At 32.3% G+C, this 13,164-nt stretch overlaps 1 protein-coding gene across 1 annotated transcript in view; it reads left to right on the top strand.

Moving 5' to 3' along the window:
- The window catches only part of LOC106463392 (centromere protein K-like), a 59,320-nt gene that overhangs the window by 6,022 nt on the left and 40,134 nt on the right, over positions 1-13,164 (top strand). The window contains exons 2-4 of the mRNA XM_022390867.1: positions 3,785-3,916; positions 6,313-6,451; positions 12,378-12,507. Coding sequence (XP_022246575.1) covers positions 3,785-3,916; positions 6,313-6,451; positions 12,378-12,507 — 401 coding nt within the window. The remainder of the gene's footprint in view (positions 1-3,784; positions 3,917-6,312; positions 6,452-12,377; positions 12,508-13,164) is intronic.

The raw sequence follows: 13,164 nt of genomic DNA, 5'->3' as shown, positions 1-13,164 counted from the left end.
AGGTAAGCAGGTGATGGTATCTAGCTCGTGGGAGGCGTTAATTGGTGGAGTGTTGTATTGTGGCTTGGGGGTTTCTCACCAAGAATATATATATTCATGCAAGTTGAAGCAATAATTAATGATGATTGTATTTTATTTATTAAAAGCTTTTCATCAGAATCTTTTTGTATTGCAATTTCAATCAATAAAATAACCTGTCTTGATTCAAAATAATTTAAAAATATTTTCTAAGTTACAGTTTTATCATGCATTTTGAATGTTGTCATGATTTGTAATCTTTGCAGGATTTTCATGCCCACACATACAGAGCTTTTTCTGTTTTTACAAACTGAGCAGTGCCAAAATTACACAATATTTTACAACTACCAACTGAAATCATTCTGATTCAAAACTTAGTGAAACTTTTTTGTTTTCTAACTTTTCATTGGGCTTTCATTTTTGGACAGAATTGGACTTGATTTAATTTGATCTTTTCTGAAGGTTTTTGCCTAATCATTTGCTAGAGACATTTTGAGTGAATGAAGAATAATATTTTAAGGAGCAATTTATATACTTGGTTTGATCACATGCTTAAAAGGTAATTATATCTGTAGATTAATGAGTAAAGGCAATTTAAAATGATACCACTATTGTACAGACCTTGCATAATTAACAATTACTTCCCATAGCAAACAGTCCAAATAAAAATACAGCAATCTGTGTGCACAGAAAGACACGACATCCTTCCATAATACACTGATATGTTAATAATTAATCCATTTATGTCTATCAGACAATATATAGTCAACTTTTTTTCTTTGTTTGAAGACAAATATTCAATAATAATTGATGTGTGTAATAGATATTGACAAACTTTTGGTATAGAAATTGGATTGAGCATGCAGATTAGCTTATGCTTGTATTATGCATGCTTAGTCGGGAGAATATGAATAAGCATAGAGATATGGCGATTTGATTGATTTATGGCAAAAGTTTGGAAATCAAGTGTATAATGATACTGTTTGTCATCTTCAACATGGCAGATGATGGACAGCTGATAAATGAAGGTGACATATTTTCTTCCATTTTTACAGTTGAGTTATATACTTTATTTAGCTCTGTTCCTTCTTCTGTGGGTGATACCACCTTTTCTTATTTTGCATATTTTCTCCCATCATGTTTATTACATCATGGCTTCTCTTGCATCTTACCACCAATGTTTGTGGTATGAGATCTTGTAGGTGGAGAAGTTTTACCTCCCATGTCGTTTGTTTCTCTCTTATTGCCATTTTCTTCTTCATGATAGCTCTGATGGTCTCACATCCACCTTATTCACTATATATATTTATGAAGGTGATGGTACCCATGGAGTGGCCATTGTTGCCTCATGGAGAATCCTTATCCAGAATCTATTGAGTAGATGACTATGGAAAAATTTTTAGCCCATCCATCTGTACTCAGTGCTCACTGATGAGATGGGGTTTTCTGCAAGACTGCTTTGGTGGTGTCTATATATTTTATCTTTCAGGTCATTCTCACTTGTGGGAAGAAAATGACATCACCAGGTTTGTACCTCCCTCCACACTTGGCTAGCTTCTGCATCATTAGGCACAATCATCTGTTAATAGGTCCCACAATAAGAGACACTGCAATTGGTTACTGCAACTAAAGACAATGGTCCAAGTACCCCTCTGATGATATCTCCTATTAAAATTCCTCCCCATTTTTTTCTATTTAATTAGATTTGTTCCCAATTGGGCATGCCAATGACTGATGCCTTTGCTACTGCTTTCAATATCAAACTCGTCATCTTCAGGTCCATGGTTCCTCACTCATTAGCTCTGACTGTGGATGCTCTCAGACTGGACATGTCTCTTCTTTTCCTATATGTGTATTGTTCCTTCATATTCTCCCATGTGTCTTGGTGCTGATTTACAACATTCCTTGTTGGGTCCTGTTGGTAGCACCTTTTTGGCTGGTTTAGTTTCCTCTTCTTCACAGACTGGCATCCAAGGCACTTTTTTTTCCTCTGCCTCCATCATAGTCAATCTTTCTTCAACCTTGAATGTCTGTCTTTCACCTGGGAGTGTTGTTCCTTTGTCTTCACATATGGGATTTGTCTGTTTCCTTGCTCACTGGTCAGGTTTCTTTGACTACATGGTCCTTCTATTATCCCATTCATGTTACTTTTCTACCCTCTCTGTTTATCAACAAAAGTGGTGTGTTTTTTGCTATTGGTCCAGCTGCTGCTCTTCACCAATAGGCCATCTTACTGTTGCCAATCTTTTGGCCTTTTTACGTGTTTGTTCAATCAAGGATTGTTGGTTTCTACAACTTCAGACTATAGGTTGGTTAGCCTTGTTGATTACCTTTAACCTTTGTTCTATGATTCTATCTTATCCTCCCCTGTTCCAATTCTTTCTAATTCATTGCTCCTCTTGTTCGGTTCCTTTGCCTGACTGGAACCTTAATGTGGTTCTACATGCTCTTACCAAGGCCACATTTGAACCATTGGTCACTTACTCCTTGTACCATTGATTTCTTTAAATTTGTTTCCTTCTCATTTTTGCTAATGGTTGTTGCAGATCTAATCTTTATGCATTGAATGCCTCCTACACTTGATTTCACAGATCTTCCATGATTTTGTTTTCTGACCACTTGTTTTTACTTGGGTGGCATGGGAGAGAGTCTGAGTGGGTAGAACAATGACGTGGGAAGTAGGGCAGGAATGTCCATATCAGTGTAGTATAGGTCACTCCCTATTCTATAATATGACAATTTGTTTGGCCAACTGGATGGGTCAAAGCATTCTCATCACGTGACGGAAGGGATTTAGTCCCGGTTCTTGTATGTTAGGTGAGTAAATTGTACAATAGAACACATACTAAACCATGCAGTCTGATAACTTCCCTATCCACATTGCACCTTGTGCCTAACCAATCTTTTGTGTGCAAATAATTGGTTGGCCATGTCTTTTTCTGCCCATCCAAGTGACACTTAGACTCATCTTGCCTTCCTCCTTTGTAATTCTATCTTGGCAAAGAAATGGATGCTGTCTCTCGTAAGTGTTACCCAACTAGTAAGATCTCACTATAGGTGTCACACTCCATGGGCTTTCTCCAAAGGGAGTTCATCTAGGTTTTTGCAATTGCACCAGCCTCTACACTACATCAATATGGAATTCTAGCTTTTGTGTGCAGAGAGATAAGCATATTGTTGTGGAAGTTAACATTTTCCTTACCTGAAAATGCATTTCTGATAGATACCTCTCTGCACATCTTCCCATTTTACTTCCCCACTACCGGTGCACATTATTCTTGCCCCACCTCAGAGTGAACTTAATTTTGAGTACAGGTGTTTATGGGGATCTACTATGTGTGGAGAATGTGTTGTCTTCCTATTAGTGGAAGGCTACTATTGTAACATAATGATTGTCATGCACTAGTGCAGTTCACATTACAACACATCTTAGGTGGGAGATAGCTCAAAGCTAGTGGCAAAGTCTCAAAAGCAGGTGCATGAGGAATAGCTATTGTCTGTGGAGAGGTATCTATCACTGGAGATGTTTATACATATATCAAACATCACTTATTATCTCTTCTAGATACAATATTTAGTGAACAAACACTTTAAAATAACATAATATTAGGTAGAATTAAGCATTATCAAATTTATATAGAATCAGGGGGGATATTTTCCATTAAAAACAGACTTTTGACATGAGAGAACATATTAAAAACAAAAGAAAATTTATTCTGTCTATGCTGTCTTAGATATACATAAAATATGACTACATTTTCTGTAGGTCTCCTCTTTGTATAAACGTGCCCAGGTGTTTGATTCCACAGTTTTGTCACAGCCATCATCATCCTTAACAAAACAAGATACAGAGCCTTTGCATCTAAAAGTTGAAGAAGCTCAGAAGCAATTGAAGGAGGTAAGCTTTGTATATCTAGAAAAATGAATATATGTAAATGTTTCATTATCTACAATTATAGTGGTTATTCACTACTGACTGTATTTGATCAAGAAAGAAGTTATTCTTAAATTACATGTGATGTGTAAACATAACTGTGGTGTTTCAATGTGTAGTTGATATACACAATTTTAGAAATAATGTGTGGATCTTGTATATTAATTAACAACTATTTGCAGGGGACAAAATATCCTTTGGCATTTCAAACTGAATAATTACAGCACTTTCACTGTGTTGTGAGAGGTCTCAAAAATAGCATACAAGAGAAAGGAATGATTTGCAACTGGGAGTTGTTTTGGTTCGCAAATTGTGATGTGAACTCAATGAAGAAAAGTATTTCTAATCTTAACATGAAAATCGTTTTGCACTCAGACTGGTCAAAAAAAGACTCAATATATTCAAGGACAAATCTTAAGGAAAAATACTTCATTAAAAACTGATTTTGTGTACAAACAACTTGTAATGTTTACTAAACATCTGCCAAATTTTGTTGAGATATACATACTGCATTAAAAGTTACTATATGCAAGTAAAAACAGCCACGTGGTCGGTCCTTGGGACCGAGCTTGTATTGAGAAAGTTTGTAACCAGCTCAATGATAAATGTGCAGTGCATGTACTGTACATATGTACTCTAGTGAAGTTGGCTAGGCTGTGGGCACCGACCAGGCACATTCCAAACGTCATGAACAGACTACTACAAAGTGTATGTGTATGCAATATATGCCTGATGAAATGTAAAAATACTATGTGCTATTTGACGGGAAATTCCAAGAAACGAACATCAACTCAAAAGTTTCAAAGGTCATTTGCATAATCTCTGAAACCTCCTAAATACATTTCAAACATTTTTTTTTCAGTGAAACTTTATATTTCATTGTTATTATTTTCTCTATGCTAACTCTGTATAAAGTTGGTCAATTTGATCAACCTCGTAACCACAAAAAATGAAATAAATCTAAATTATCTTTTTTTCTTTCAAGAATGACTTCACATTTTAACATGAAACTACCTTTGTTTATCCTAAGTAACTTTAAAGTTGTAACAGTATACATCTATTTATACTTAAATTTTATTGTTTTATTGCCCTTTGAACCATGTCTAACTACTACTGCTAGAGTACTAGTATTAATTGCACCATTATAAGTTGTAAATCACTTGAGCCATTGGAAACGTATGGTTCACGTTACGCTATCGAGTTACATTACCCACGAGCTATTCCAAGTTGCTTGCTTGCATGCCTTGTGAAAAATTATTATATCATTATTATTATTTATTTTACCTAAACTAATATAAAGACTTTCATATTTTTATATCTTAGTTACTTTTATTGTAATAAATAAAGAATACACATGAAAAACAATGATGACACTTAACCCTATTTTTTTATATTAATGTAGTAGTGCACTGAATAATTTTTATTTAATTAAATAATGCACCAAAGAACATAGAATAATAACATGCAAAAAACAGACAATGTCCCATAACTATCACACTTTTTCTGGCTTTGTAGCTATGCCACGAGAGCTGTTACAAATTCATCTAAGCAAGTCAACATGTTTCTCGGAGAACAAAGCTTGTACCGAAAGAAAGATTAACATTTTTCTGTACAGAAAACAATGTAATATAGTACATCATTTGATAGTTGAAAACCCTGGTTTTTTATTGGTTAAAAATAATATAGTATTAAACATAAGAGAGATCTATTGACAAACCCTGAAAGAGAGGGTGTTACAGGTGGTTGTGGCAAGAAGGCTGATTTTCTATTTGATGGCTCTGTAACCTAACAAAATTGAAGGCTATGAAAATTATGTTTTATCTGAGCAATGACAATATTATAATAAGTAATTTATGTTAATTTTGTACTTCTTGGAGAGGTGATAAATATATTAGAGAGGAGATGATGCTTAGAGAAAAAAATATCACATTTCTCACACTAGGGGAAATTTAGGATCTTTTTTTAATATTGCCTTATAAAATTAAGAACTTAAAACTTATTTAGTATTAAAATAAGGATTATTAGATGTGTATGGAAAAATCAAAAATAATTTTATAATCCTAATTCCGTCAATAAATGCAATTGAAGTGAAAGAAGGCTGTTAGAATCTACTTCAAGTTGCTAATGTAACTCAGTATAAAGTGTGATTTTTTTTGTTTTCTTTATTACAAGCAACTTGGGATTAACATGTAGTGATAAGAGTTTCATTGGCAGTTTTCAGTGTATAATAGTTAAGAATAGTACATATTGTACATGTACTTTACCAGAATTATAATTTCTATACAATCTTCTGTGTACCATTTTTCAGTAAGTTGGCTACTGGTTTTCTGATCATCTTTTTGTATAATATTTTTTTTTAGATATACAAGAGAATAGAAATAGCTGAGGCAGGAAAACAACACCATGACATTTCAAACAATCAGCCCCTTGAAGTTTTAAGATCTAGAGCAGAAAGTCTTCAGGCTGAAGTTGACCAGCAAATAAAAAGATCACCTTCTGGTAAAAACAACAACCTTTTTTAAGCCATATGGTTGCTGTTTAATGTTTTTAGTTAGATAAGTAAGTCTAAATTAATGTCAAAGAGAGGAAACTTTAAAGTGGTTCAAATTTTTAAGTGTCTTTAAAGCTAAATAAACCTTTTCATCATTATTTTATCAGATAGGCCTTTTTACTTTGAGTTTTGCATTGTGTATTATTCTACTTTGTTTATATGGTGTAATAACCTCTGTACTTTATAGCTGTGATTATCTACAAAATCTGTGTATGTAGGATTTTTTGAGTTATTTCTTTAATAAAGTGAGCTTAATTTCCATCTTTGAAAAGTCAAATCAAAGTTGTTATTTGTCAGCAGGGTTTGAAGTGCCAGTTTTTGCATTGGAAAATATTTGATGTATTGGAGTAAGAAACTTATAATTATCTAAGATTGTCCAGAAGTAGTTTGTCATTTTTTTCAAAGATAAAAAGTCAATATGAAAAAACAACAACTGAAGATTCTAAAGTAATTCTCAGTGTGTTGACATTCTGATTAGTTACTGTACTGTACCTATATGTATGAAAATATAACATCTTTTGAGTTGAAAGTAGAACAACAAATGTTCTTAGCAATTAGGATTGTAAAATTATGTCTCTTATGCTTTGTTATTTAATTAAAATTCTATTAAGTTTCAATATTAAGGATTTCTTTGAGCAATGATTTAAACTTTGTTTTCAGTATGTGTCACTAAATATGAGGTAGTAAAGTATAAAAGTATAGAAATTTGGTTGACAAAGATGGTTTTAAAGATGTGAGAGGAATTTCTTGCATTAATATTTTTCTCAGTCTTTGATTTAAGTGATTATATTGTTTTTAAAAATCTTCTATTGTAGTTTATATGACTAACATTCACTATTGTTTTTTCTATATTTATTAAAATTAGTGTTCTTGACACAGCACTTGATAACATAGCATCCCCATTTATCAAACAACATCAGGTTAATTACTTTTGACTTTTTAAACTACAGGCTGTAAACAAGAAGTCAATTTCTAGCTTACATCAGGTTTTGTTAGTTAAATCAGTACTGTGACATTACTGGAATACATTAAGTAGTCTTACATGCTATAACTTCTGGTAAAACAGGACATTTTGTAAGCACATCTAAACTGAGTTTTTCTAACAACTTTTTTCATGTGTAAAATATTTTATATTGCATCTTTGTGCAAAGAAGTTGGATTTAATTTAAAACACATAAATCTTCAGGTAAGGATGTATATGAACAATTCAATACACACAAAGGCAGAATCGTACAGAAACACTGTACACTTTTACCAGACTTGTTTGCAATCTTTAAAATCCAGACATAATACTTAAATTATTTTGAACTCCAAAATGCACAAAACATAATACCAAAATACATAGAAGGACAGGTTTATTTCTAGTGCTAGAAAAACTATTACTAAGGATTTTTCAATTCTAGTAGATCATGGTCTGAAATACATTCAAACACAGACTATATATTATCAAAGAAGTGGTATTAATGCATTCATTATTGTTGTTAATTCTCTTGAATGTGAATCTAAAACAGTAGAAGCAGTTGATTTTAGTTATCATTACAAAAGTCTTCCTATTGATAGAATTAGCTTTTCATCTACAGTTTCAAGATCGTTCAACTATTTCGGTAAAATAATGCTTTATGTTAGTAAAAACAGATGTTTCTATGATAATGTTACTCATAAATATTACTATTTGTATAAGCTATGTATTTATTACTTGACAACACATTTGTACAGTTCAGTCAAAAAATCAAGAGATACCTAAAGGAGGTAACTTAAGCTCACAAGTTTCAGATTTATATTTATTCAAACTTGAATTTTGAAGCATTACAAACCTTAATAAAAAACGCTAGTAACATTGTGGTATCTTTAGGTTTGTTCACAGGGGACGACTTTACCAGTTTTGCATGTTACCTTTCAGGCTGGCCACTGCACCTTATGTTTTTTGTTGAGTGGTAAGGGCTTCTCCTTGACTGCTTCATACTCAGGGCTTGTGCTTTTATCATTATATTCATGATTCGCTCCATCAAAATATGTAACACACAAACACATATAGCCGCTTGTGAGAGAAGAAGCTTAAGTTAGTTGGATCATCAAGGTGGAGAAGTCCTTCTTTGTATCTACCCAATATCTCATCCAATTCAGAGTATTTTTAAACTCTTACCTCAGTCAGGCCCAATCTTTTCCCCCTCATCCACAGTCAACAGAGATCTTACCTCACCAACTTTCATTGTATGTGAGGTTCTTTCAGTTTTGTGAGGTGGGTTTTCATGGATGCACTTATTCCCTCAGATCATGATCACATGTACACCCTTCAGTGGATGCTGTACAATCAATGGAATCTTTCCATGTATCCCTTGGACTCCATTATTGAGCTTCCACCATCCCTTCTGGACATTTTAACATGGTGGCTACATAGAGACAACACCATGGAGGGTGTTCCTCATCTGCCTCCTCATCCCAAGTTGGACCTGTTCACAGATGATTCATTTGGGAGTTGGGGGACATGTTTGGAGCATCTGGAGGTTTCAGATTGTGACGTGTGCAATTTGACCTGCCTGCATGCTCAGGGTTAATCATGCATGCACCTATCTAATGCGCAATCAGTCATGTAGGCACATTCACATTCTCTTCCAGAACCTGGGAGTCATCAGTTTCCATTATTTCATGCTATTGCTGATATTTGTTTATCACTTGAAATATGAACTCAAAACTACTACATCAAACATTTATAATTCTGTGAAAAGCGAAGCTGAAATACCAGAGGAGGTGTTCAGTCAAAACTCCGAAGATGGAACATGTGATAACAGATATTATTCTCAACATATGATATACTATAAACCAGTACTGGTACTGACTGTAGAACCTGTTATACATATTACCTGTGACATCACTGCCCACATCTGCAGCAACATGCTACTGCATTAGTATTTGCAAATTGTAATTCAACATCTGTACTATACTGAACAAGCAAAAACCCTTTCACTTTGCACTACCTTCCTTCCTGACAAAATTCAATGTTTTAAACACATACATTGGTACACTTATGCACTTGACACACTTGTGAATTATATAGTTTAGCATGTTTACCAATTTTGTTTCAGATTAGATTAACATTAAATTTGTTTCTTAATATAGCTGAAATCTTAAAACGTCTAGTTGGGCAGTGACTTTTGTCATTTGAAAAGATTGATTTTTCTGACTATTTATTGAGAGAAAGAGTTAAAAATATGGTATCTTCTCAAAAATAAATTTTACTTCAGTCACTTCCAGTGTGCATACTGTATATCCCTAAAATGTCATCAATATGATAGACATATATTTGACACCACTTTACAGCAACTTGGTCTCAAGCAACAAAATCACATATTAAAGCTGGACAGGCAAATTATTATATATATACATTTTTTGTTCTACAAATTTGAGCTCTGAAAATTTTGTATAACAGTGTCTGGTTGATTGTTGGAATATAATGTTGTGAAGTTGTAAAAGCAAATATAAGTATTACAGAACCATGCAGAACTTCTGCCATTGAAGGTGTATGAAGGTTTTCAACCCTGTATGTGTTTGTCAACTAGGTTTCTCAAAAACTGCTCAATGGATTTGGACTAAAGTTGGTATACATTTGGACTATGACCCAACTTATAAATGGTTAAATTTTGGAGGGTCAAGGTCACAGTAAGGTCACTAAAATAAAATAAAATCCATGTGTTAACATAGGAACAAATTTTTCACACTATTTTGCTCTATAACTCAGTTTAAAAGGATTGGATTTTGATGAAACTTGTTGGACATATGTAGAATATTATTCCCTTTTTCCTGCCAAAAATGATCCATGTCTGTTGAGAGCGATAGACGTATGGACATAATTTGTATTTTTTGAGAGCCGAATATGATCAACACCTCGAGGGAAAGGTATGCACTCGAATGAGTGCCCCTCTAGTTTAATGAATCTAAGTTGTTACTTCAAATTCCAAATCCATGAAATGAGGTGGTGTTTCATTATAAGTAGAGTGTGAACAACTTATGACAAGTAAACATGAAAAGTTAATTCTTTTTTAAAATGTTAGTTGCATATATCATCAAGATCTCAAGTTGTTTGAGAATATTTTTGTTTTAATGCCAAATGAAAATAATATGTTGTTTTCAATATTATTACATTTATAGATGACAGTCAAACTGTTTATCTAACACAAGGGTTTTAGGTGTTTTTTGAATTTTATTTTGAACTTATAAAGGTTGTGTCAACTTATGAAGATATTGTTTGAATAAAATTGAAGTTAGGTCCATTCTGTTTTTTATCTACTAAGTGGCTGATATAAGGAAAAAGAAATACCCTTCTTATAAAATTAAAGATTATTTCTATTGTAATAAGTTAACATAAATTACTAAATATTAATAAATGATAAGCTCAAAATGTAAAAAGTGGATCATTTCAAGTGGCAAATATTTGTTTTCTTGACCACAATTTTTAGCCTAATAGTTTCAGACATAATATTCTTTGTTGGAGTTTAGTATTTAATTTTAATTATATTAATACTGTTAGTTTGATGGTCTTGTTCATGTAGTAATATTTATATAATGAGTATTAATATTTTCTTTAATAAAAGTGTCATGACAAAAGACTGTATAATATATGCATGTGGAAATATATTACTGATAGCAAAGTAGGATATGAAGTTTACATAATATTACCGTTGGTACCAAGCATTTTAAGCAGGGCAGAAAGAGATTTTTTGTTCTTTCAGCACACACTTATTGTTATGAACATTTGGGATCATATCCTTTCCGTCATTTTTTACTGTATATGACACCTCTGCTATTTTTCTTGCAAATGCTAATTAGCTCATTAAACTTTGAGTCACTTTTCAGCCAAAAGTGATAATAATGGGATTTCATAGGTAACATTTTCTGTATTCCATCTTCTAAGCTACCAATATGTTTTTATTCCTATGTATTTCAGATTTTAAATTTTATTATCTGATTTATGACCAAATATACATAATGCAAACCTTCAGAAAATGTAATTCCACACGTTTTGTAAACGTGAGAACCCACTATTCATACTCTTACTTAGGTTGAATCTTGTTTTAAAGAAATAGTATAACTATAATGAATGTTACAGTAAAATAATCTTTTAATAATTTTTTGACAGATTATTTTCCAGATTTTTACCATGTGTACATGAAGAGATGTGTACAAAAAAAAAATACAGGCAAACTTATTTTCCTCTGTTAATGTGGAAACAATAAGAAAAACTGTTGTTTTTAGAGCTATGCATTCTTAAATTAATATTGATGAGTATCATTGGTAGTGTTAAAGGTAATCTATACCTAACATCTGTAGGCCTAACAGTAATTAATGCTGAATTGTCTTGAGTGGAGACAATGTCTGATTGTTAGAAATATTTTATGATATTCTTATTTAGAGTAACATTAATTAAAATATTAATAGTATGTGGATTTGTGCCTCATTTTTTGTTTTCTCTTGTTATAATTTGTATATTCAAATTGTTCACTTCTTATGTATATATTTCTGTTGTAATTACAAATATTGTTTGTTTGTTTTGTACCTCTAGATTACTGATGATGGAATTTCGATGATTCCGAAACATTTAATAAATGCTTCCTACTATCATGTTCGTGTTTTGCTTTATCATTATGTGGATTTAATGCTCAAAGATATGTCTATTTAAATTGAATTGAGATTCTAGTTCATGCAGTTTTAAATTTTTTGGCGTATATATGTAATTCAAATCATTATATTTCATATATGGAAACTAGAAATGAGTAGAGAAAACCTTTGAAAAAGAGATATTTTAATTATTTCTTAAGAATGTATAAGATGGGTTTCATAAAGCAAAAGCTAAGATTCAGAATTTCACTTCCTTTATAGGGTTTTATACTCATCCTCCACTTTTGATGACCCTATTAAAAAAACACTTAGAAACAGAAATCAGTAGCCTTCACCAGACACTAGCCACCATCAGATCACAAAGATTGTCATGTGAGCAACATTTAAACAGGTAACTTTTCTTTTTCTGTGTTGAATATCTTGTTTATTTTATGGTTGATGTGAAAGAAATTTTGGTTTGACAATTGGAGAAGATACAAAATAAATCTTCCTATTATATCTTCTTTGAATTGTGCTTAAACTATATCAACAGCATCTTAAGCTAGTGATCTCAATGGTGGAAATGTATGCACTGGGTAGTTGTTAACTGCAACTAAGAGAAGTTAGAAGAAAATTTCACATTAAACATTGAGTCACATTTTAGGGTATTCTTATTTCATTTAAACATCCCATCCAACAAGAAGACTTTCTCAAATAATTTTATGTATATATATATAATACTGAATAATTCATAAACAGATAAACAAAACAACTTGTTGATTTTTTTTTAGGATTTTTCTATTCATTCCAAAGAGTAACTATTTTTGCTAAGAACCTATTATTCATTTCTTAATTTTAAAGCATTTCCCTTAGTTTTTACATAGGCCTTTGTTGCAGCCTTTTTATTATGCCATATCAAGTGGTTTGTTCATTTACTCATGAAACACAGCCTTGAAAACAGTTGTAAAGAAAGTTTAAATACGATTGGATATAGTAAGAATTAGATTATTATTTAACCCGATGACTACCAGTACTAACTTTCTTAGTAGGCAATGCAAGTGTGCATTTG

This window comes from Limulus polyphemus, unplaced genomic scaffold (genome assembly GCF_000517525.1).
Source record: "Limulus polyphemus unplaced genomic scaffold, Limulus_polyphemus-2.1.2 Scaffold1394, whole genome shotgun sequence".
Taxonomy (NCBI): Eukaryota; Metazoa; Arthropoda; class Merostomata; order Xiphosura; family Limulidae; genus Limulus; species Limulus polyphemus.
This window is presented reverse-complemented; position numbering and strand designations above follow the sequence as displayed.